We start from the raw sequence: 25246 nt of genomic DNA, 5'->3' as shown, positions 1-25246 counted from the left end.
TTATGTACAAAATGAAGTGATGAAATATATATGGCCACATGGCCTTCTGGGCTCTACACTCTTACAAAAAAAGGAAAAACATTTTGGTTCACGGTAGAACTCTTTTGGGTTCCATGTAGAATCCTCGGTGTAAAAGGTTCTATATGGAACCCAAAGGGGTTCTTCCTGGAACCCAAAAGGGTTCTTCAAAGATGTATCCTATGGGGACAGCCGAAGAACCCTTTTAGGTTCTATATAGCACCTTTTTTTCTAAGAGTGTAGTGTAATGAAGACATCATTGTTGAGTTTAAGGGAGTGGAGGGGGCGCTGGTGACATGGGGGGGGGGTCTTATTTAGTGTGTAAGGAGAATTCATATCACATCAGGAGAGCGAGAGAGAGCGAGAGAGTGAGAGAGCGAGAGAGAGAGAGCGAGAGAGAGAGAGAGAGAGAGAGAGAGAGAGAGAGAGAGAGAGAGAGAGAGAGAGAGAGCGAGAGAGAGAGAGAGAGAGAGAGAGTAAGAGAGCGAGAGAGCGAGAGAGCGAGAGGCTAATAGAGACATAAAGTAAGACAGAAGGAGAAAAAAAGACAGCCAGTGTGTGTCTGCTACTCTGTTTCTTTTCCCTGTGGGACCGGACCTCCCCCCTATCATAACCATGGCTGGGAGGGGAGCGACCGCAAACACATAATTGACCAGAAAAAACGATTAAGTCATCAACTAAAGCGCCCTTACCCGCAGGGGGCTCAAACATGTACTTAACCCCATTCACCAATTACCCCGCACTGTGCCCTGCATCGCCACCCCTCCCAGACTATAAGAAAAGAAAGGGAAAGAAAAAAAGAGCGAGAGAGAGGGATATAGGGAGAGATGATAACTGCTGAGAAGGCCTGGCTATCTGATCTGTGTGGCTGCATGGATTCAATAGGATGTAAACCTATTGAAGGCCTAGTGGAGTTGGAGCTGTCTTCCGTTTCGCCTCGCTACTGAAAACACACTGTCCAAACAGCCAGACAGAGAGATAAGGACTTCAGGGCCCAGCACAGTCCCTAGCCTGAACCATCATACACACACACACACACACACACACACACACACACACACACACACACACACACACACACACACACACACACACACACACACACACACACACACACACACACACACTTCAAAACCCTTTACCTCATCCCTCAGCCCCCTAAAACATTCCACCCCCCTCCAGACCCCCCCCCCCCCCCTCTAAAATCCTTCCATCCCCCTATCCCCCTATCCTACCCTCCTCCCTCTGCTCTTTTTGTGATTTTGGGAGAATAGGAGACAAAACGTTACTAAATGCTGAGCGGCCAGTCGCTGGGGAGGGAGAACGGTTTTGACATGGAGATTAGGCTCTGGCTATTGTTCCAGAACACACACTCATCTGAGCCGGCCCGACACACGCACACTCTCTCACACACACACACACATGGATAAGCGCAGGCTCACACACAGCCTCATCTGAGCTAGGCATGGGCTGGGACAGAGCAGAGGAGAGAGAGAGCAAAAGAGGGAGAGAGAAAGTGTGAGAGAAGGGGAGAGAAAGTGATGGGGGGAGTAAAGGAGGGATCATGCTTTTCTGGAATGGTCTGTGGATGACATAATGGGGGGAGTTCTGAAAGAGTCTGCCTGACATTGTTTAGCATGGGGGGTGGGGGGCAGAGCGACGGGGCTTAAAGTGCAGGGTGAGCAGAAAAGCGGGGTGGGTTAGGGTTGGGAAGGGGGGCCGAGGGGGTTGAGCGGAACAGCGGGGTATGTTAGCATTGGGAGGGGGCGAGCAGAACAGTGGGGTGTGTTAGGGTTGGGAGGGGCGGAGGGGGGTGAGCAGAACAGCGGGGCTGGACAATAAACCAGGGCAGCGTAGGAACGTGAGCTGTCAGCAAGCAAGGGTCATGACATCAGAGTGTCAAACAAACAAACTACTGACACTTACAAATACACACTGGGGCTATTCTTGTACACATACGTAGTCCCAAAAACACAGACAAGAACCAACGTCCACAACACATACTCTGAGATACACACACACATATGCAGATTCACTATCACAGATTAGTCAATATTCAGACACATCACTCTCTCTTGGTTGGGATGAGCAATACCTGTGCATGTGTGTGTGTGTGTGTGTGTGTGTGTGTGTGTGTGTGTGTGTGTGTGTGTGTGTGTGTGTGTGTGTGTGTGTGTGTGTGTGTGTGTGTGTGTGTGTGTGTGTGTGTGTGTGTGTGTGTGTGTGTGTGTGTGTGTGTGTATGTGTGTGAGTGATTGAGGGCTGCATACTGAGATTAAAGTCAGTGAAAGAGATGGCATCACTCACACTGGAGTCCTTTATTGTCACTCCAGCCTCTGACTTCTACATGTATCACTTTGGACAGAGATGGCTTCATTATAGACTTTATACCTCAACATCTATCTAACACTACGCATACTTATATCTACTGTATGGAATATCTACTATACAAGGATGAAATGTCGTTTAATCAGAACATACATGTATTCAGAGAAGGAGAGATGGAAAGGGAGAGATGGGAGAGAGAGAGAGAGAGAGAGAGAGAGAGAAAGAGATGGGAGAGCGAGGGACAACATTTTAACAACATTTCTTTGTTGCTACAACAAATCAGGTCCCATTTTTGGTTCATTAAGTTGCTTGAGGGGGGACAAAGACCCCCTGGTATCAGCTAAGGACCAGAGTGTTCAGTGTTCCGTCAGTGTTCAGTCAGGGGAACTATTTCAAAGCAACACATCAACGGGACTCCTTAATCTGAGCTGGCAGGGGTCAGCCCAGAGAGACATGAGATGTCCATGGAGAAAGAGCCTATTGGAGTATGTGTGTGTGTGTGTGCACGTGCGCGTGCACGTATGTGTGTGTAGCTGTGATTGGCTACACACACACTCGAGAGCCTGTGAAAGGACAACCTTAAAAGCTAACAACAGAGGAATGACACATACACCACCCTATAATGCAACCTGTACTGAACAAAAATATAAACGCAACATGCAACAATTTCAACGATTTTTACAGTTTATATCAGGATATCAGTCAATTGTAATACATTAATTAGGCCCTAATCTATGGATTTCACATGACTGTGCAGGGACGCAGCCAAGGGTGGGCCTTGGAGGGCATAGGCTCACCCACTTGGCAGCCAGGCCCACCCACTGGGGAGCCAGGACCAGCCAATCAGAATGAGTTTTTCCCCACAAAAGGGGGGAAAACAGACATAAATACTCCTCACCCTTTTATTGTCCCCAGCACAAGGTGCACCTGTGTAATAATCATGCTGTTTAATCCAATTTTTGATATGTCACACCTGTCAGGTGGATGGATTACAAATCTACGTGCAAAATCTGAAATAAATCATATTTTTTGTGCATACAGAAAATGTATGTCATTTTTTATTTCAGCTCATGAAACCTGGGACTAATACTTTACCTGCTGGGTTAATATTTTTGTTCAGTGTAGATCTACATAAAACCATAAACCTAGCAAACAAGGTCCTATTCCTTTTCTTAAAGACAACAGAGACACATGTCTTCATAATCTTATCCAATAGTATTTTAGAGAGCTGCTGATAAAACGTTATTACATCATGTTCAGTCCCCATTCTGTATTATCAGTGACCATTTTAGTATATGACACCACAAAGACGACAGGCTGCAAGATCTCAGAGGAGAGAGACGCACCAACAAAGCGTCTCCTGCACATTGTGATGACAGAGACAGTACAGTCAAAGTCACCCAGCAGCTCTGCCCTGGACAGCCAGCCAGCCAGCCAGCCAGGGACACTGTGCTCTGCGTCCGTTCATCTCCCTGCCTGCCTGCCAAACAATGGCGAGGAGTGAGAATCCATACACATGACCTCAGACCACCAAGCTATTTGAAAAACAACAAGAGGAGCAGAAAGAGAAGCGGTCCGTCCCTCTCCACAGTCATCAGGGCTTTCTACTGCTTCCTGTTTTCACAGGGGTGAATTGTGGGAGATAATCTCTCGATGTCTATTGGCTGACTCTACACAAACTGGCCCTGGAAAGTGGCCCTTTGTTACAGCAGCGACTCAAATCCAGCGCCTGGCTTTTCGTAGCACACGGCGGCATGCCACACCATCAGCGGAAAAAAAAGAAAAGAAACGGAATGACATATAAAAAGGAAAAACCTCCTGACCTCATCCTCTCCACAGCACATGACTTGCGCAAATACTGAGGCCAGTGTGCCGAATACACACAAAGGCCACGGACAGGGACAGAGATAAAGAGATGGAGAGGAAGAGAGAGAGAGAGAGAGAGAGAGAGAGAGAGAGAGAGAGAGAGAGAGAGAGAGAGAGAGAGAGAGAGAGAGAGATTTTCACAACAACATCAGTTTGAGACGTCATGAGTACTGTTTGAATAACCTTGGTGCCTCGTTTGCTAATTCAGAGTATATATATATACCCCATATGAAAAAACAACATGGTAATTTACTGTCACTAAGACCACATCAACGTCATATTTCCTCAGGTGACGTCTCACATAAAAAAACTGACACACGACAAGGTTATGTTTAGACCTGTCTGGCCTTGTCAAAACAGAGCAGCTGGTAATTGGCAATCAATAGGGATGGTTAACAGAACAGTGTCAAAACACACTAATTCATCTGTTGATCTGTCATGAAGTGAAAATATAGCGTGACCCTGGACTGTCGTTAGTCACAACAGCAACCATATTATGGTAAATCTACCACAACATTTACCAATCAGGAGTCAGAACGCCCTTCCACCATCCCCAGTTAACGAGCGCCAAGACTGCGCCGTGTCATGCCGTTGCCGGGACAACCCACTTCCCACGTTCTTTAGGTACTTCTAGTCGGACCTTATCAGTCAAGATCTTAATAGCTCTTAGAGCACGTTTGTCTCAGAAAGCCACTCTCCTTGCCGTGCATTAGCTAGTCATGCATAATTAGTCAGTGACTAGCAGCTCCCATTTCCATACATGGAGACCAGTGATAGTCAACACAAAGACACTACAATCTTAATCCCCTTCATTATTTGACCCTGTTGTTTAAGTGTATGGTAACACCATTCAATTTGAGATACCTCCTCGTTAAAAGAATTTGTCAGAGAAGGATACTGATAAACAATGGGGGAAAATATGCTAACCTTGCCCAGTTAGCCTACCTGGGAGACACTATCATCCAGTCATACTGTGGCAGAATCTATCATCTAATCTCAGGGAGTGAAAGTGGCCTGGGTGCCCGCCTTGCCAGTGAGAGTGCCCCCCCACCTCTCATCACACCCACGAAACACACGTCATCACCCCTCCTAAAACTCGACAAGGGTGTGTGTTGAGGATGCACAGTGGTGTTGAGGATGCACAGTGGTGTTGAGCTATTTTTTTTAGGTGAGGGAGCAACAACAACAAAACATGGAAAGATGTCATAATTTCTTCAATCTAAGTTTGTACTGACAAAAGTAGCTAATTGAATTCTAGAATATGCATAAAATGCATCCTCCAATTGCAACGTCTGCCTACTCCCACACACATATTGTCTCAGGAACATAAAATACCAAGGCTACTTCATTTCAAAATAGGCCATCATCACTGTCAATCGTTAATGATAATTATTCATGTTTTACCAGTGAAACGTCCAAACGGCATCTCCATGCCAATCATTTGATTGATCTCAATCAGTTTCATGGGAACATTTAGATCGGTTTGAATTAATGTTTTGTGAGCGAATTAGAGCAGATGGTGTTAACAAACTATTAGCCTTTGTTGTATTTTGTTTCAATCAAAGCAGATAGCCTGCCTAGTGACGCGGCCTGCTGAGTTTTGGCGCATGATCATTTTTTGGGGACTATTCAGTTTTAGCTAACCATCCTAAAATGTCATTAGGAATGAGGAGGTGTTGTTGGTGTAACAGTAACGTTATAGGCCTACTATGCTATGCTCTTATATTCGGTTCTGTTATGTAAAATGCTAATGAGTCATTATGTGATCTTGCGAGACATTGATTAAGCTTTAATCTAGCTTTACTAAATGAGTAAACTTCTCACCATTGTGAGAAGTGATCATTTTCTATTTGTATCAGATCTTGATGACTGTTATTTTAAGCGATTGGATCCCTTTGTGGTGCTGAAAGGACAGCGCCAGGATCGTGCAACGATGTTAAAGAAGTTGAACCAACTTGTGGTGCTGAAGGATAGCTCTGCCATTCAGCCAGTTCAGGAACAAACAACAATCATTTGCACTAGGCCTATAGCCTAATAGGTCTAAGACTACATGGTATAGCTATTTGTAGGCTTTAGCCTAATAGGTCTAAGACTACATGGTATAGCTATTTGTAGGCTTTAGCCTAATAGGTCTAAGACTACATGGTATAGCTATTTGTAGGCTTTAGCCTAATAGGTCTAAGACTACATGGTATAGCTATTTGTAGGCTATAGGCTAGAGCCTGTTTGTGAGGAGAGCTTTATTGCGACTAGGCATTGCGTTGTACTGTGTAGCTTACATGCTGTATCAAGAATAAACTTTGATTAAATTAGCTTGAACACATGGTTACAATATACCCTATTACAGAATAAAACAAAACTGAGAGGTGAACTATCAATTCATAGAATGTATTTGCTGTGGTAATTAAATATAATTAAAAAGTTATCAGTATAAACGGTCCAGAAATAGTTTTACCAGCTCCATTTATTCTCAAAAGTGAGGGGGTGCCTCTCCTCCATGCTTAGGCAGCACTACACCCCTGCAAGTGTGTCACATGACCCTGGGGGTTGTGGTTAGTGATTGGTGACCATGGTGACAGAGAGCGGGCAGCTGGGAAAAAAGGGACCTTTATCTGCCCGATTTGAATAAGATGGCCGGGATCTGTCACAGTGTTTACCCTCCTTACGGTCAGAGAGGGACACAATGCAACAACAACAAAAACGATAGCAATCGGCCAGCATACAAGACAGCAACACAGCTATTGTGTTACAATGAGCCCATCCTCCTGCTTTGTTAGTTCACCTCCCTGGTCCAGTACTCTACCCCCACAGACCTCCCTGGTCCTGAACTCTACCACCACAGACCTCCCTGGTCCTGAACTATACCACCACAGACATCCCTGGTCCTGAACTATACCACCACAGACCTCCCTGGTCCTGAACTATACCACCACAGACCTCCCTGGTCCTGAACTATACCACCACAGACATCCCTGGTCCTGAACTATACCACCACAGATTCCCCTGGTACTGAACTCTACCCCCACAGACCTCCCTGGTGCTGAACTCTACCACCACAGACCTCCCTGGTCCAGTACTCTACCCCCACAGACCTCCTTGGTCCTGAACTCTACCACCACAGACCTCCCTGGTCCTGAACTCTATCCACAGATCCCCCTGGTACTGAACTATACCCACAGATTCCCCTGGTCCTGAACTCTACCACCACAGACCTCCCTGGTCCTGAACTATACCACCACAGACATCCCTGGTCCTGAACTATACCACCACAGACATCCCTGGTCCTGAACTATACCCACAGATTCCCCTGGTCCCTGAACTCTACCACCACAGACCTCCCTGGTCCTGAACTATACCACCACAGACATCCCTGGTCCTGAACTATACCACCACAGACATCCCTGGTCCTGAACTATACCACCACAGACATCCCTGGTCCTGAACTATACCCACAGATTCCCCTGGTCCCTGAACTCTACCACCACAGACCTCCCTGGTCCTGAACTATACCACCACAGACCTCCCTGGTCCTGAACTATACCCACAGATTCCCCTGGTGCTGAACTCTACCACCACATACATCCCTGGTCCTGAACTTTACCCCCACAGATCCCCCTGGTCCTGAACTCTACCACCACAGACCTCCCTGGTCCTGAACTCTACCACCACAGACATCCCTGGTCCTGAACTATACCACCACAGACATCCCTGGTCCTGAACTATACCACCACAGACATCCCTGGTCCTGAACTATACCCACAGATTCCCCTGGTCCTGAATAACAAGGGAGGTTAGCATTCTTTGGTGGGTAGGATATTTATGCCTCTGTAACTTTCTGTAACTTTCTCACTCATCATTATTCACGATTTATTCATGATTATCCGCAATCATGGTAGCATCCACATTAATGTATAAGTGTTCAGAAACCTATTATATTCTTACTTACAATAAAAGTGACTCCAAAATGACACAATACATTATTTACCATTAATTTCTATTGGGCAGAAATTAATCAGAAACGCAACCAAATCAAACTGCAAATGCATCCAACAACTTTGTAAAGTCACAAGCTTGATGTAGTAATTGCAGCGTGCTAAGGAATATGGGAGCAAATACTTAACTTTTGACTACTTTAATACACAAATAAGTGATTTGTCCAAATACTTATGACACTATCAAATGGACGGACTAGATACATTTAGTGTTTTAATTTCTAAACGGTTAAATAGATATGTATGAAAATACCCTCAAATAAAAGGTGACATTCTGTACTGTCACCTCATATACAATATTTGATCTCACCTCATATACAATATTTGATCTCAAATCCAAAATGCTGGAGTATAGAACCAAATTAAAAGTTTTAGCTTCACTGTCCAAATAAATATGTACGGTAGTATAGTATGGGAAAGGTCCTCATACAGTAGCAATGCAGCAAGACACACAAACTCCACCAAAACTCCATACACCATACACCATACACCATGCACCATACACCATGCACCATACGCCATGCACCATACACCATGCACCATACGCCATGCACCAAAACCCTGCACACCGTGCTCCGTGCACCATGCACCATACACTATACACCATGCACCATACGCCATACGCTATGCACCAAAACCCTGCACACCGTGCACCATGCACCATACACCATGCACGTTAAAACAGACACTTCATGTTAGTACAGCACTATCCCGGAAGAACAACTCAGGAGAAGTGAGAAGAATAACCGCTTCACTCATTTTCCTCTTTTAACTGTAGTCTGAGGTGAGAGTACAGGCAGAGAAATAGAGGAAGAAAAGACCAGGCCTAGTGATCTGTCCTTCCAGTTGTCAGCGGTGGCAAGAACAGTCACTTCCGCTGGGAAGACAAAGGACGGACACACAGACGGCATTGAACACACCTGGACAGATCGGTAACTATGGTGACAACAATAGGTAGACAGAGGAGTGCCATCCCAAAGTATGTTTATACATCTACTGATGTACTACTTGTTTATGCTTGAGTGACAATTACTGCATGGATTGATAGGAACTAAGAACATAAGAATTTCGCTGCACCCGCAATAACAAATGCTAACTGTGTACGCGACCAATAACATTTGATTTGATTTGATTCGATGTTGAGCTTCAGGTAGCACCCGCTCTTAGGCACAGACCTAGGATCAGCTTACCCTCACGGAAATCTCCCCATAACCACTGGGTAAATAATTAAGGGTAGGATTTGGGGGAGGGTAATCTGATCCTGGATCAATGCCCAAATCCAACTTCTGCTTCAAGGAGCAACGTCTGGGGACAACATAATTCTACTCCTTTCCATGACGACAGAGGTGAAAATGTGAGAGGTGAAAGGTTGGGGTGTCTGGGTGTGGCTCACCTTGACGTCGGAGAAGAACATCTTAAGCATGTTGGAGCTGGGGTAGCGGGCGTAGAAGAACATGAGCTTGGCCTTCTTCAGATGGTTGGGAGAGAGACCCTCCTGAATCTGAACATAGCTGCCGTCAAAGAAATGTACTCTTTTTGGAGGGAAAATAGTCATTAAAATGGCCGACCTAGCAAAGCATCTTAATGTGTAGTCATATAGCTATGGTACGCAACTTGACCTAGAACCCCTGCTATTTCAGTTGATGTGTTTTTAATATGTAATATATGTGTAATTAACATGTTTTTAACGTACAATAATTCGTCACTTAATTGTTTTCCTTGAAGACTACATTAGATATAGGCCAAACTAATACATTTCACAATAATTATTTTAGGTTAGCAATAGCACTGGAGTAAGGTAGGGCCAATCTTAAATTAGTTGTTCATTATTAGGGAGTAGTGAGTGAAGCCAGGCCAAGCCATTTGCTTGAGATTAGCATCCTCTCTGTATTAGGTGTGAGCGTGTTACGGTAAATAAAATGCTGGCCAGCACCACAGCCGGTGCCTTTACATAAGGAGCTAATTTCACAGTCAAAGTAAGCAAACGCCTTTCCCTCTTCCCCATCATACCCCTCCAACCTCCACCCCAAAATAAAGCAGAAAAAAGGAGACATTTGCATATCACAGACAAAGAAAGCAGTTAACACTGGTTATGAGAGAGGAGCCTAATGGCTTGGCGATAAGATATGCCAACCAAAGACAGGAGCTACTGACGTGATGTTGGCTTCATATTGATGTAAAAGCGAGGTCTAAAAGGGACAACCCTGTCTCTCTACAACAGAGCTGTAGACCTTATTCATTTAAAATACACACATCATAGATTTTGAAGACCAAGGTTTTCCAAGGGAAGTCTCAGGAGAAAAGAGGGTGTGGTGGTGGTTGGGGGGGGGGGCACCTTGAACGATAGAGCTGTTCCAACCTCAATTACACCCCCTCCTTTCCCTGCTCCTCCTCCAGCCTCCAGCCTCCCTAGTGCTGCCAAACGAGGAGGAGGAGGGAGGGAGGAGGAGGAGGGGGAGGGAGGAGGAGGAGAAGGAGGGAGGAGGAGGAGGAGAAGGATGAGGGTTGCCAAGGCAGTGAACCCAGCCAGCAATGGGCGCTGCGTCCCTGGAACACATCTGCGCTGCGGACTGGCCCAAACCATTTCCACGGTGAATTAACAGCCGTATAATTCAGCTGATATCAATCTGCGGTTAAGACATTGAAAGGAGATGAGGGGGGAGGGGCACAAATAAAACTCAGAGACGAATTAAAAAGGTCTCTCTCCTCAAGCAGAAGCAATCAGTAGTAACTATTATCTCTTGAACCGCAAATGAAAGGGCTACTCTGTAAGTCTGTATGTAAGACGATGTTATACTACCGATTCATTGTGGATTGCACATTTATATAGCTATGGTTGCACTTTTAATTAGATACTGTTTCTACACTCAATAATGGGGTGTCATGACAATCACTCAAGAATCATGCATTTGACAAGGAAGGTATGTGCTGGGAGATGGGAGTGCCCTTGACTTCAGGGTTATCCAGGGCCCCCCTTTAAAAACCAGGGACCGTGAACCAAGCTGGATCATGGATCAGGTCCTCCAGGCCTAGTATTGTCTGCTGGCTCAGGAAGAGGAAAGAGAGAGTGGGCTGTATGGAAGCCATCTATAGGCAGGGAGAGAGAGAGGGAAGGAGGGAGGGAGGTAGAGAGGGAAAGAGGGAGGGAAGAGGGCCTATGGGGAGAACCCTGGCAGGCTAGCCCGACTCCAACAGGCCTGGCCAAAAGAGCAGCACTCCACTCTCCACACCACACCATCTGCTTCAAGAGCGAGGGGTACAATGGCCCCTCAGAGAGTGAGAGAAAGAGAGAGAGGGAGAAGTGAGAGAGAGAGGGAGAGAGAGAGAGAGAGAGAGAGAGAGAGAGAGAGAGAGAGAGAGAGAGAGAGAGAGAGAGAGAGAGAGAGAGAGAGAGAGAGAGAGAGAGAGAGAGAGAGAGAGAGAGAGAGAGAGAGAGAAAAGAGAGAGAGACATTGGGCAGAGTGGGACAGGGCTGTTCTCTTCAAGTATGGCAAGGTGGATTTCAGCTGTCAGACTGATAAGACTGGGCTTTCCCAAAGAGACTACTACGCTCTCGCTTCTAAATACAAATGAATTCACAACTAAGGACAATCACAACATTACAAGAGATTACATTGATATATAACGAAATAAAGTATTTTTAAGTCGCATAGATCTACAGACACATGATTCTCTTGATGAATTTATTTCTCTCACAGCTTGCAAATGTAATAGTGATTGGACTTGGGGTGACACACAGCTATTATTTAGCCATGATGGTTTCCTTGTACCAGCTGGCCGAGTGTTTTCTGAGCACATCTGACAAGACATCATCATTCACTACAGCACTTCCCCAAAACCCCAAAGTCATGAGAGCTTCACTTCCTCATTCCAGGTGTAAGGACAAGATACTCAGAGTCGGAGAACAAATGAGGAAATTGATGGCAGCCATCTGCTGCGCAACGGTGCAGAACGCCGGTGAACTTTAACGCACCCCAGAAAATGTATGACAAGCTGTGCCATCTTTAGTTCTAGTACTACAATGACTTCTATCACTGCTATTGCATTAAGACTACCAACTGTCACTTTAGACAGTACGACTCACAGTCAAAGTCATAAAAAATAACATTTATTGTTAACTTCTAAAACTGGCGTGAACAATCAACTTCCAACCAGTGTTTTTCAAAGCCGTGAAATGAACCAAAGATGGGAAGAAAACAATGTGTAACACATGGCCGCGTTGTTGTAACTTTTCTTTCCATTAATGGGAGTACATCTGTTAATGCCCCAAAATAATTACCACCACAATAGAAGCAACAGCATCTGGATTATTTGGTTATTGTTTTAATTGTTTTATTCTCTTTCTCTCTACCTCTCTCTCTAACTCCCTCCCACGTCTGATTCTCTCTCTCTCTCTCTCTTCATCCCTCCATTGGGAGCGACAGAGCAGATGATTATAGATCTCTGGGAAGCGCTAACTCTTGGGTCAGAAGACAAGACAAGGTGCCGTAATGAAAGGCAAACAGCTCGCCGAAAACACCTGTTAACGTCCGCTTCAAAAGAAAAGACTGGGAGGGAGAGAAAAAAGAAGGAGTATTTGGGTGCCAAGCAACAGCTGAAGGCCCCCCAGGCTGTTGACAGATCTTTATGAAACGGAGAAAAGAGAAAAGCAACGACGCCGATTGTTCCTTTTTACAATGTGGGGATGATAAGAGACATGAGGAAACACAGGTGGCCATAAATACACATCTTTACTGAGTCCTCAGGCAAACCCTATCTCCTACACACACACACAAAGGCCGTGCCCTGAGGCGATCACAACACAGACACACATCAACACTAACATACAGTAGCTATACCCTAACATCAGTGTTAGACGCTTTCAGACAAGAAAAAAAAAGATGTACTCACGGTCAATTCTCACTAGTTGCTAGTCTGTTAAACCATAGATCACCATAGATGTACAGCATAGATATTAAATAATCAGGGATGGAGATCACTCAAAATAAGTGCTATGGAAGCTTCATGAGTGAAAGGTGTATGTAAAGACAGGTCTATATAGGAGAAAGGGGCTAACTGAAGGGATTAGTTGAGGCTTTTAGGCTCCAGTCCCAGTAGGGTGAATGTGATCCTCCCATAGGGACGTTAGCTCTTTATCTGCAGGCCATGATTGGGGCACACAGGGGTAAACTATAGGAGTCACTATAGACAGCCGTTGTGCTCAACTTCAGCCTGCTATAGCTTTTGTCTCTTTCAGTCATGTGTCAAATGGGAATCAGGGCTAGAAATGTCATAGAGACATTATCTGACCAATGGTAAAGTGATATGTAGGTGACTAGAGTGCATTTAACCACTTTGAAGAGAGAAGGGGATATAATAATACAAAATACAGTAATTTTGGAGAGAACAGGAAAAGCAATAAGTTGGTGATTTAGCAATAATATGCAATAGTCATAACAATATCTGACAATATCTAAGATGAACAAGTACCCCATCTATAGCGTCTCTAACTCCCTCTCCTACTCACGTCCCGACCTCCCTCCCTCCCTCAGTGTGGTGAAGGATACGGTGCTGCCTGAGTATGGTGAGATGTCATTCATGTCGCTCATGTCTCCACACTCTGACTTGATGAGGGACAGGGAGAGCCCCTCTGCGGTGCTCCCGGGGTGGCTGGGAGAGAGCGACCTGTGGTGGTGCCCCATGTGATGCACTGAAGACATCTTGGTGCGCAGGCTGGTGGTCTCCCTGGACAGGTCCATGGAGTCTGGGGAGGAGCGGTCCTTCCCTGGGTATCCCCCAGAGGGTGGGCCCAGGGGGCTCGGGAAGGGGTAGCCCATGAGAGGCAGGGGGAAGGGGTGGCGGAAAGACGGGGGGCTGAATCCCATGGAGGCAGAGAGGGAGGAGGGGTGCAGGGAAGGGTGGTGGTGGCCCCCGTGGGCGCCCACAGCTGAGGACTGGTGATGGTGTTCTGTTGGAGTCTTCCTCACCACTAGGGGCAGCGCCTCTGTCTGGTCGTTGGCGCCAGGCATGGGCATGCCACCGAACGAGTCCAGGGGGTTGGGAATGATAACGTCACCAAAGCACTGCAGACGCTGGTTGGCTGTGTGGAAGTTGGGGCCTTCACCGTTGACCCCGAACCTCTCTGGGGGCATGGGGAGGGGCGAGAAGACCTGGGGGGGTGCGGGGCGCGGGGGCTTGGCAAACACCTTGACCACTGTGTCCACCACCTGGTTCATGGCTGAGTTGAGCTCCTGTTTCAGCGTCTCAGCAAGCTGCTTGCCCTCCGCATGGTGCATGGAGGAGGAAGGACCCTGACCAGGACCTTTCCCCCGGACCAGCCCCTCTCTTCTGGGCTTGTTACCCTCCGCCAGCAGGGCCTGCTCCTGGAGCAATGCCCTGGCCCGGTCCAGGAAGTGTCCTGGGTCCAGGTCTGACATCTCGTTGTCGGAGCGGTCTGCCCGGTCATCTCCCCCGGCATCGGACCTCCCGGCGCTGTCCTCAGACATGTTGCCCAGGTCGTGGGCCAGGTCGTGCTCAGAATCGTCGGTGGAATCATAGATCTGGAAGAACTTCTCCTGCAGCTGGCGCAGCTGCTTCTGCATGTCCTCCAGCTGCAACTTCAGCTGCCTGCGCTCCTCCTGCTTTTGCTCTTTACGCTGGCACACCAGCTGGGTGAAGCTCTGCTGCTGCTGCTGGGGAAGGCGCTGCTTCCTCTTGTTCTCCCGGCTGCACACCTCTCCCCTGGGGCTAGGCGGCTGTGGGGGGCAGTCCATCTCCATCTCCCTGTCCCCGTCCATCTCTCGCTCCCTCTCCCGTTCACGTTGTTCCCGTTCACGGTCCCGCTCTCCGAGATGGCGTGCGGGCACCACCACGCTGGGCGAGTGGCTCATGCCTCGGATGATGTTCTCCACGCGGGCGCGCTTGGCCCGCAGGTGCTCATCGTTGAGGCGCTCTAAGTCAAAGGCGCCCAGAGCCGAGGGGCGGCCGAAGGGGGAGAGGCACTCTTGGGGGCTGTCCTGAGACGAGTTACTGCAGGCGTCCTCCTGGGGGGCTTCGGAACCCCCACTTGAGAGGCCCGACCCGGGGAACCCCCCGTCTCTTCTCTCTCCTCTCTCCCCCCTCTCCCCTCTCTCTCCTCTCTCCACTCTCTCTCCTCCTCCTCCATTCTTGGCCATGTTGCTCTTGAGGAGCTGGGAGATGATGGTGGCACCAGGGAAGGGCATCATGGCGTCTTCGTACGAGTTGGCTCTCTTGAGGAGCTTCCGGAGCACGTTGGACTTGGAGTCGCTGTCGGTTGCTGTGACAACCCCAGTGGGGCCGTGAGGCTGCACCATGGAGCAGTCCGTGGAGTCTGCGTCGGAGCCGTGGTGGTGGGAATTGAGAGAGTTCATGGCACTGAAGATGGCTGCTTTGGCGCAGGCGATGTCGGCGCTGGTTGTAGCTGCTGCTGTGTTGGCGGCGGTGCTGCCCACTGTCCTCTTCACACCAATGTCCACACGTCTTCTCTTGGTCTGTCTGCTCAGGAGGGAGTCGCTGTCATGGTCCGGCATCACGGGCTGCTGCTATTGGGCCATATCCCACAAAGCCACTCCTCTAGGACCGCTGCTGAATGACACCTGGCAGCAAGAAAACAGAAAGGAAACATGTATTGATTCATTGAAGGGGATGGATCATTTACTTTAAAATGTCACTATATTGTCTGATATCAAAACTTGACATTAAATATATTTTCTAATAAAAAATAAATAAATAAATAAAGTCCTAATATTCCTACTACCAAAGAATGTTAGAAATAATTGAATAGCAGTGCTCCAGAGAGTAACATCACTCCACTGTATAAAAATGTACCAGCGATACGGTTTTATCTCAAGACTAGATGCAATACCTGAGGACAGGCAGCATCGACTGTCGACTACATGATTCCATTTAGACAACATAACTAATGACTGTAGGGAGAAGAGAGAGCAGAAGGCAGGAGTGATTGGGTCAGAACTAGGCCTTGTCTTTGCATTCCAGGGCAAAGTCCTAACAAATGGCACCCTATTCCCTACTTTTCATCAGGGCCCATAGGGCTCTAGTCAAAAGTAGTGCACTATACAGGGCATAAAGTGCCATTTCAGACGCAGCCTACATTTCCCCTGTCTGTCCCCTGTTTCACGCTGCCTGCCTGTGTAACACTGAACCAGTTCCCACGCAACAAAAAGCTGCATAACATTATGATAATTATTTAAGTACTTGTCCTCATTTCCATGTTTGTGCGCTTCAAGCCGGTGCAGAAAACCATTAAGTCATAGACTAAAGAGAAAGGCTGAGGTTGGATTGAACGCCATAAAGACACAGTAAACTGTTGCAGTCTTAATTATAATGTCCTCTCCTAAAGTCATCACTACGTCATTTACATTTTAGGCTACATTTTATTACTTTAGATTAGAAGACGCTCATATCCAAAGCAATTCATTAAGTGTATGTAGTACAATAACTATATTCACCCAAACCACATATCACCCCTATTGCAAGTATTGTAGTACTTTTATCATAATGTGCCATAAACATAAAGCCTATTTCCAGAGCGCTTCTTAAATTGCACCCTGATCGAATCCACACACTCGCACTGTTAGCTATTCTGGAGGGGAGCTTCTTCCAGCCAAATGAATCAGAATATCACAATCTTAAATTAAACAATAATAGAAAAACGACATAAATACAGATAAATAAGCTTATTGATTTTGTGCCAGTAGGGGCTCACTTCTATGGCTTTTTGCTTGTCTTTTCATCTAGCAAAGCTGGTTAATTCTGCTCTAATGAACGGGTCACATGGGTCAACTCTGCCAAGGAGCAACTTAAAGCGCTCTAACAAAAACCTAATGCCTTTATGAAAGGAAACATTTTGTCGCAATCCAGACAGCATCAGTACTGCTATGTAAGCATCGGCTGACAGCTACGCATGCAGTCTTTTGTCAGTGGTATGGGACTTTTATTCAGTGTATTTACAGAATGAATTAACATTCACTTTCAATAGAGAATTTAAAAAAACTGTTATATGAAATTTGAGAATTATTTTATGATATTATTTCACATTGCTCATCTCAAATATTGAGTACCTGTATAGACAATATCGTGCAAGATAACCAGACTGCATCCTGGAGAGTCCTTTTTCTCAAACCCGGATCCTATCAGGAACACTACTAAAGTAATTATTAAGTGAAACAGCAGGGAGTATTAATAACATACGTATCGGGTGAATCGGGTGTTTGAAGGTTGTGTGATCTCGTACTAGAGAACATTCATTCAAATCTATACATTCAAATCTGTCAAATACTATTTGAGATTTTAGTACAAGTACAATCAAATTGACAATGCAAATATACTGTCACTTATCAGATGAGATGTCAAGACATCTTTTGAGAGACAAAGTCATTTTTTAAAACAAATATTTATATCTTCTTAAACCAATCAGATATGGATATTGAAAATGGGGCCACGGGAAAAGTATGACTGTCTGACCATCCCATCTATAAAGTAACCCATTCTTTATCGTCACTTGGGACTCTACGAATCACCTATAGTATATGACAATTTCATATATACCATACTAACTTAACCATGCATAACAAGCATCACTTTCTTTTCTAATGCACACATACACACACAAGCACACACACGCACGGACACACACGCACGCGCGCGCGCGCACACACACACACACACACACCACTTAAAATAGACACTTTTTGAGATAGTCTTATTACTGTGTTGTTAAGCAATAAAAGGAAAACAAGCAGTAAGATGGAGTAACTTATGTTGAAATACAAAAATATATAAAACTAGCACATTATTGCTGGAGCTCAAGGAAAAAGAAACAAGGTTGGGAAAGCTTGACATATTTTGTGGCAAAACAAAAGGAAATATATTACACAGACTAAGCAAATTTTGGTCTATAATAAAACCATGTCTTTGTCTGACTCTGATAAATGGCTCTGGCTCAACTCTCTCTAACCATCCATCTCCATAAGTGCAAACAAGGGTGATATATCTCCAAGAAAACCTTGACTTAAGCGCCACAAGACCTTAACAATGGGCTATGTCGTTATCGCTCAAAATAGAGCCGCCAGCACCTGTCTTTTCCGACGGCGCACCTGTCCCCCATTGCCCATGCGCAGTCTATCACTTGGAAGACCTTTCAACAATTTCAAGGAAATATGACCGCAGTTGAACAATGAGCTATGCTCGTCTCTCGAGCCCTTTTAACTCCCCCTCGCTCCTTTTCCCAGGATCTTTCAAACTCTGGGAGAGTGAGAACGGGGCACCGTGAAGGACAAAACTAAACTAAAAGAAAAGTTCATAACCCCTTTGGATTTGTAATCGAGCATAGTAACCTATTCAAGCAAGTCTAGGACTGAAAATTCTAAATATGACAACAATAAGGCCTGCTAGACTTTAGGCACAAAAATGGTGAGAGCGGGGTGACGGGGTTGTGCGCCTCTGTGCCAAATATCCCTGTTGTCTCCATAGTGTACACTTCGGACGTTTTTCCCCCCGTCAAAATTGTACCGTTCTTGGCACTACCATAAACTCTATCAGCGAGCGCACTACAATAAACTATACCAGGGAAACAGTACATGCAACTATTAGACTGAAACATGCATATAGGCTACAATTCAAAGAGTAGATCACATCTAGCCTATCTGATATGTTATATTTCAGATATTAAAAACGATAAAGCTTGTTTACATCGAAACGACACATACGTTCCTAATAAATAACACTGGACGAATAAGAATAGACATGAAAGAAAAACGTTTATCGGAACAAAGACCATATGCCAACGAAAAGGACTGGTGTAGCCGACACAGATGAAAAGATAACAGACGTCAGTCTTCGATCAAATCAAACCAACTCAGACAGCCTTGAACGTCTTTATATGCCAAAAAAACATTTATTTAAAACTGACCAAACTTTAAAAGACAGTAACTTACTTTTAAAAGTTAGAAATGATCTGTCTGCCAGCGATTTAGAAGGATAAATTCATCCACACATCATCTTCATAAAAATTACGCATCTTTGTCACACTTTAAGTGAAAGAAAAACAATTCAGTCAAATAATATCGTAAAGGTAACGTTGTCTTTCATCAGAATATATTCCGCTGTTTATCATTTTGATTTGTTTATTTTTTTTCCGCCCACCGAGCGCACGCGACGCAAAAGAACAAGAGGGAGGTATCTGAGGACAAGGTTACTTACCCCGCAGATGAAGAGAAAAGCGAGCTCCTTTTACTGCTGAAAGTGAATATGGAGTCTTCCCCCGGGAGACGGTGAATATTATAATTGCTCGGGGAAGGAAAAGCAAGAGTAAAGTGAGTGATAAGCGTGCGCGTAGAACAGAAAAAAAGACACAAAATAGCTATTTTCCGCCGCTCTCCTCTATCCTCTCCTCTCGAGACTGAAAGACTGTGGCGGTGATGTCGTAGCAGCTGGTGTGAGTGTGTGTCTCCGAGGCGCACGCGATGCAGAGCTTTGATGCTCGAGCTCTCCTCCACCAACAAGATTCACTTTAAGACACAGCTGAAGGAAACAGGAAGACGGCGCGTCATAAGCTTGGTGATGTAACGGTTCGTACCTACCAATAAGAACTGTCCATCGGGTCCGGGAGGAGTACAACGCACTAAACTTGACCGAGGAATGGGACTCCGACAGGCAAAAAAACCTCTTACTTATCACTTTCTTTACAAATCAGTGAGTGAATATGTAAGAAAATATCATTTTGAAGTGGCTTCTCGTTTTGTGATTCTGTCAATAATGTTTTGCATAAACATTCATGTTATGCACATATTGTTGGGCACATATGATAATGGTTCATATTTTAAGACACTGAATTAAGATTTTATGTCACGAGAACGTGTTTATGTCATTTGAACTAATGTAAAACAGTATCCATTAAAACACACATTTCGCACTCATTTTACGCAACAACTTTTCATTTAGATTTTTCCCCCAAGTTTGCCATTCAATAAGAGATTCCATTGTCATATCTCAATTGGGCTTATTGAGTTTGTATGGCTGTTTTGTGCAACATTATGCTTGTAACAACGATAAGATATGAACATTGGCGTGTTATTTGTAGGCTATTCTGTATTGGATACGTGCGTCTCCAGGGGCCAGGGGTTTAATATGGCATCGGGCGCGGGGGCTCAGAAAGGCATGGTGTCGATATATCACTACCCTCGTTTGATTTACCGACCACAGAGCAACATGCTAAGGCTTGACTACATTATATCATGGAATGTCAAACCGTGTGTGATTATTAGCTTATTGCCTGATAACACGGGCTGGATCCATCTCAAATGCGAGTTTGTGTTAGGCCTAACTTTTATTTAATTCACAGGTCACAGAGTGAGACTCATTTAAACAAAATTCCATCTCTCTTTTTCACTGCATATTAATACTATATTTATAACTAAGCAAATATCAGTCTGTGTCGTTATATGCATTGAAATGATCAATTTAGATGTTAAATTATAATCCTCACATTTCATGTTTTATATTTGATATTCAGGCAAGTAGCCTATAGGCGTTTAGTTTGCAAAGATTTGACTATGCCCTTTGGAATTCTTAGCCTTACTTTTTCTCTTCTGCATATTTTAACTCGAGACACCTGTAACAACTAATCAGCACATAATCAATTGAATAGACATGTTATTCACTTCGAAATATTTTAGATTAATAGCCTATATTTCAGTGTACAATTTTCACGCATGTTTGTAGTAGATATTTGAACCGGTGTTCTGTAAAACACTGTCGTTAGCCCTAGTTCCGTACGTGTTCAATAATTATAATTATAAGATTCCTCCCTAAATTTAATATATATATATATATATATATATATATATATATATATATATATATATATATATATATATATATATATATATAGAGATATTGTACACAAAATGTGTGAATAGAATCAGGCCCTTGTTTCATTTGATACACGATTTCTAATGTTATTGAATCGTATGTTAGAACATTTTTCAGCAGGCTCCTCGTTATGCATAATATTTTGTGGAGGAAGAACATCCATGACCGTCACTCTGCAACATTAACGGAAAATGGACGTTATAGACTACTACATTATACTCTACTCCGACTGTTACATGCACTGACATCACTCTTAATACGATTTCATAGGAATCAGGAATGTGGTTAGCGTCAATGTGCAGGCCTATATAGGCTACATGTAGCCTATGTCGCCTGAATTTCTATTTCTAGAGGAGTTTTAAACATAGCATAAGTGTAAATTATTATTATTATTATTATTATTAGTAGTAGTAGTAGTATTTGTAGTATGTTGTCCTAATGTTAATGAAACGAAACATTACTCATCAGGTGTGTCTGGGCTATCTTGAATCCAATATAAATTGCACCTATTTTTATGGAGCTACAGCTGTTGTTTTTAAACCCTTAGATGCAAAGTTACAGTCCACTTTTTTCAGTCCATTATGCCTGCTATAATAAAACGAACTATCCGTTACATAAACAGGATTCCGACGTGCTTAATCAGAAGTCTTATGATTTTCCTATGTCTTTCTGTCAAATGCCAAAAAGGAAAGGCGAGTCTCATTTCCATGTCGCAAGCAAGTGTTTTTGAGGGTGAATAAATTGTAATGAAGTCAGCGAACTTTAGTGTCTGGAGTCTCTTTTCCAAAGCAGGTGTCCCGTCCCCGCTCCCCAACTCGGCCAGTTAATTTGGCTTCATCTCCCCACGGTGCCCTCGGTGCGTACGCTCCATGGAAAAACAGGCCGGGACATTAAATAGACTGTGTTTGGAAAAGGAAGACTCGGATGAGGTGTAGCGGAAACGTGTTCGTTAACACTGGCACCTCTTATCTCGGTCCATTCCAGATGGATCAACACTATTTATTTCAAACAAATTTTTCCCTTTCTGTCGAGTGTGCCGCATCACCACCTTGATGACCACGGCTGATAAGCGGCGCATTACGCGCTGATGGGTGACTTTATTGACATATTTATTAGGGATTGAGTTGGTGGATCAACACGGGAGGAGGCATTAAGGGAGAGAATGAAAACATGCTTTTCTCCCAGAGGTTTTATTAACGTACATTTTAAACTATAATCGGCTGGCTGGTCTTGGTAATAGGCGCGCGCACAAGTCAGGCAGGCAGGAATTCTGAGATGGGTCACTGGCCTATTGCCCTCCTTACTAATTTTGCCCAACAACTAGTCTCAAGAGAGAAACATTTTGGATGCTGATTTAATTACAATAAGGATTATTAATTACTATTACTATTTATTATTAATATTATTATTATCATCATTCTTGTGTGTTATTATTATTATTGTGTATTACTATTATTATTAATGATACTATTATTTTACCAGACACAATTTCACACCACATTGCTATACATACCAAAGTATTTTTTTATTTAACTGTATGGCTATTGTTATTGTTGAATTATTTAATGATAAGTACATTTAATTCATTCCATTATCAATCATAAAAAATGTGTAGACTATTCATACACATTCACCAGAATCTCAGTGCATCAATACCAACTGGCTTATAACCAGCAAGGAGCCTACATTCAGATCTGTATAACACAAACTAAAAGACAGTGTAATGTGATTTCCCAGGTAACTACCTATGATGACATTATTCTGGGAAACACATGCAGGTTTTGAGAAACAGGCATAAGGAGGTCCATCAACATAAACAGACAAAAGTACATGTGGAAGTAGCCTGTTAAGCAATGATGCTTACAAAAACCTCTCAATCAGATAATGACATGATTATCTGACCACAACGCTCCACGCTTTTCACAAGACACAGTTCTCTGAAAAATAATCAGAGGAGAGAGCGATGAAGGGGATATAGTGAGGGAAAGAGAGAGAGACAGAGAGAGAGAAAAGAGGTGCTATTTGTGAAAACACAGGCAAAGAGAGAGAGGAGAGAGAGGAGAGAGAGAGAGAGCGAGAGAGAGAGAGAGAGAGAGAGAGCGAGAGAGAGAGAGAGAGAGCGAGAGAGAGAGAGAGAGAGACAGAGAGAGACAGAGACAGAGAGAGATAGAGAGAGAGAGACAGAGAGAGAGAGAGAGAGAGAGAGAGAGAGAGAGAGAGAGAGAGAGAGAGAGAGAGAGAGAGAGAAAGAGGTATAAAACTAAAAGCTGTTTTGTTCCAGAGAGGTCTCGGGGTCCCTGGATAAAAAGGTTCTCGCTTGGAGAGGAGAAAAGAGAAGAGGAGAGCAGGAGAGAGACGGCAGCGAGCGCTGGGAATGAGTAGGCGTCTCACACTCTTACCAGGCCCAACAGGATGCACAACCTTACGACTTGATGTATTCAAGTGTAATCAGAGACACGCTCACTAGAGAACCAGGTCCCTGCAGGTGACAATGATGACGATGATGATGATGATGATGATGGCTCTGTAAGGGAAATAGAAAAACATGAATCTGGATGTTATGTGTTGTACTGAAGAAAAGTCAGTGAGAGGAAGAGATATTACTTAAAGAGGAAAACTGTACTTGGAAATTAGGATGATTAGGTTACTATCTATGTCAATAGAGCCCCACGGTGGAGATGTCATAATACCCATAAAACTTAGCAGTCAAACAGGGAAATGGTTCCAATCATTTCCCCACCATTTATTTTCCCATAAGGATTTTTTTTTTTTAAACACTTAAAATAGGTTTACCATGGCATGACGTTTTGATAACCATGTAAATCTCACGGACATGGTGACTTTTATCAATATATTAGTCTCTATTTACTCTCAGATTCGAAAATGCTAATTAGCATCAAAGTAGACATCATGCAAGACTACAAATCCCTGCAAGCTCCCACACGTCAACTCTAGCTGACACCTTTGTTAGCAAGCATTGTCTCCATATAAAAATTGCACAAGACAGTTCACATAATTGTCAATTTAAAGAAATGTAGACAATTTATGTATTACTACATTTAGCTAACATTAGATAGTTAATCCAGAGATTGTTACCTTTGCCTCAAATCGGCAGTCTCTTCCAGATCATCATGACATTTGTAGTTCTTTATGATAGCCACATTAGCTGCTATTTAGCATTTAATTTTTGGGGGGTAAATACAAGCAAATATATTGATAAAAGTTACCTTGTCCTAGAGACAATTACACGGTTCTCAAAACGTCACACCAAGGTAAGCCTACTCGAAACACAGCCCTTATATTAAGTATCCCCTATAGGAAAAATGGTGGAAAAACGATTGGAAACATTTCCTTGTTTGACCACTAGGTTTTATGGCTATTATGACTCGTACTGTGGTACTCTATAGGCGGTGTTTACACAGTCAGCCCAATTCTGATCTTTTGCCAATTGGCATTTGGACCTATCAGATCTTTTGCCAATAATTGGGAAACCGATCAGAATTGGTCTTTCTATGTAAACACAACCTATACCTCTGAATTTAAAGGGTGAGTCTACTTCCCCACAATGACTAGTCAAGTTGATGATCCACGTTATGAATAAATGGCACAAGGACAGTGAGACTGTGGTTCCTGGTGATGCCCCTCTCCTTTTCTTCCTGATGACTGACTGACTGACTGGCAGGGTTAGACTGCATCACTGGATACTGTAAACAAGATCCATTTAACACAGAAAAATTAAATCTGATGTCTCTCCAACTCTTCTCTGAGAGGAATGAGTCATATTTTGTATTTAAAAAAAAAAACACACACACACACACACAAAACAATTTGACATATACCTGTTGATAAGAGTTAAGAAGTAGTGGGGAATGATATAGCCTAATAAAAAAATATATATAAACACAATCTCCTATTTGGAGAAGTGTGTCATGTTATTTGTATAATATGATATTCAGTTCAGAAAACATATCTTGGAATTAATAGGCAATTAAAAAAAAGCTCACTGAAGCAGAAACAAATATGGCTTCAGTCAAACCCTCATTAAAATTGCTGATATTTTCTAAACATCTTAATTGGTCTTACAAAGGCTTTACATCTTCGCCTGTTGTATGTGCTACAACCGCAGTTAGAATTACAAACTGACATCTACA

The 25246-nt window shown here is 44.0% G+C and overlaps 1 protein-coding gene across 3 annotated transcripts in view; it reads right to left on the bottom strand.

Annotated features, from left to right (window-relative positions):
* The window catches only part of LOC120019041 (prospero homeobox protein 1-like), a 20226-nt gene extending 521 nt beyond the window's left edge, over positions 1-19705 (bottom strand). Inside the window, exons 1-3 of one of the 3 annotated variants that reach the window (XM_038962262.1) lie at positions 19425-19705; positions 13751-15799; positions 9598-9705 (exon numbers count right to left, since the gene is read on the bottom strand). In XM_038962262.1, coding sequence (XP_038818190.1) covers positions 9598-9705; positions 13751-15733 — 2091 coding nt within the window. In that variant the 5' untranslated portion in view covers positions 15734-15799; positions 19425-19705. Of the gene's footprint in view, positions 1-9597; positions 9706-13750; positions 15800-17284; positions 17465-19159; positions 19345-19424 lie in introns of those variants that run through there. The other 2 variants (XM_038962263.1, XM_038962264.1) reach the window with 2 other exon arrangements.
* Positions 19706-25246: the final 5541 nt, after the last annotated feature.

The sequence above is a fragment of the Salvelinus namaycush genome, chromosome 24 (assembly GCF_016432855.1).
Source record: "Salvelinus namaycush isolate Seneca chromosome 24, SaNama_1.0, whole genome shotgun sequence".
NCBI classification, from domain to species: domain Eukaryota; kingdom Metazoa; phylum Chordata; class Actinopteri; order Salmoniformes; family Salmonidae; genus Salvelinus; species Salvelinus namaycush.
Note: the sequence above shows the minus strand (reverse complement) of the source record. Positions and strands in the feature narration are given on the sequence as shown.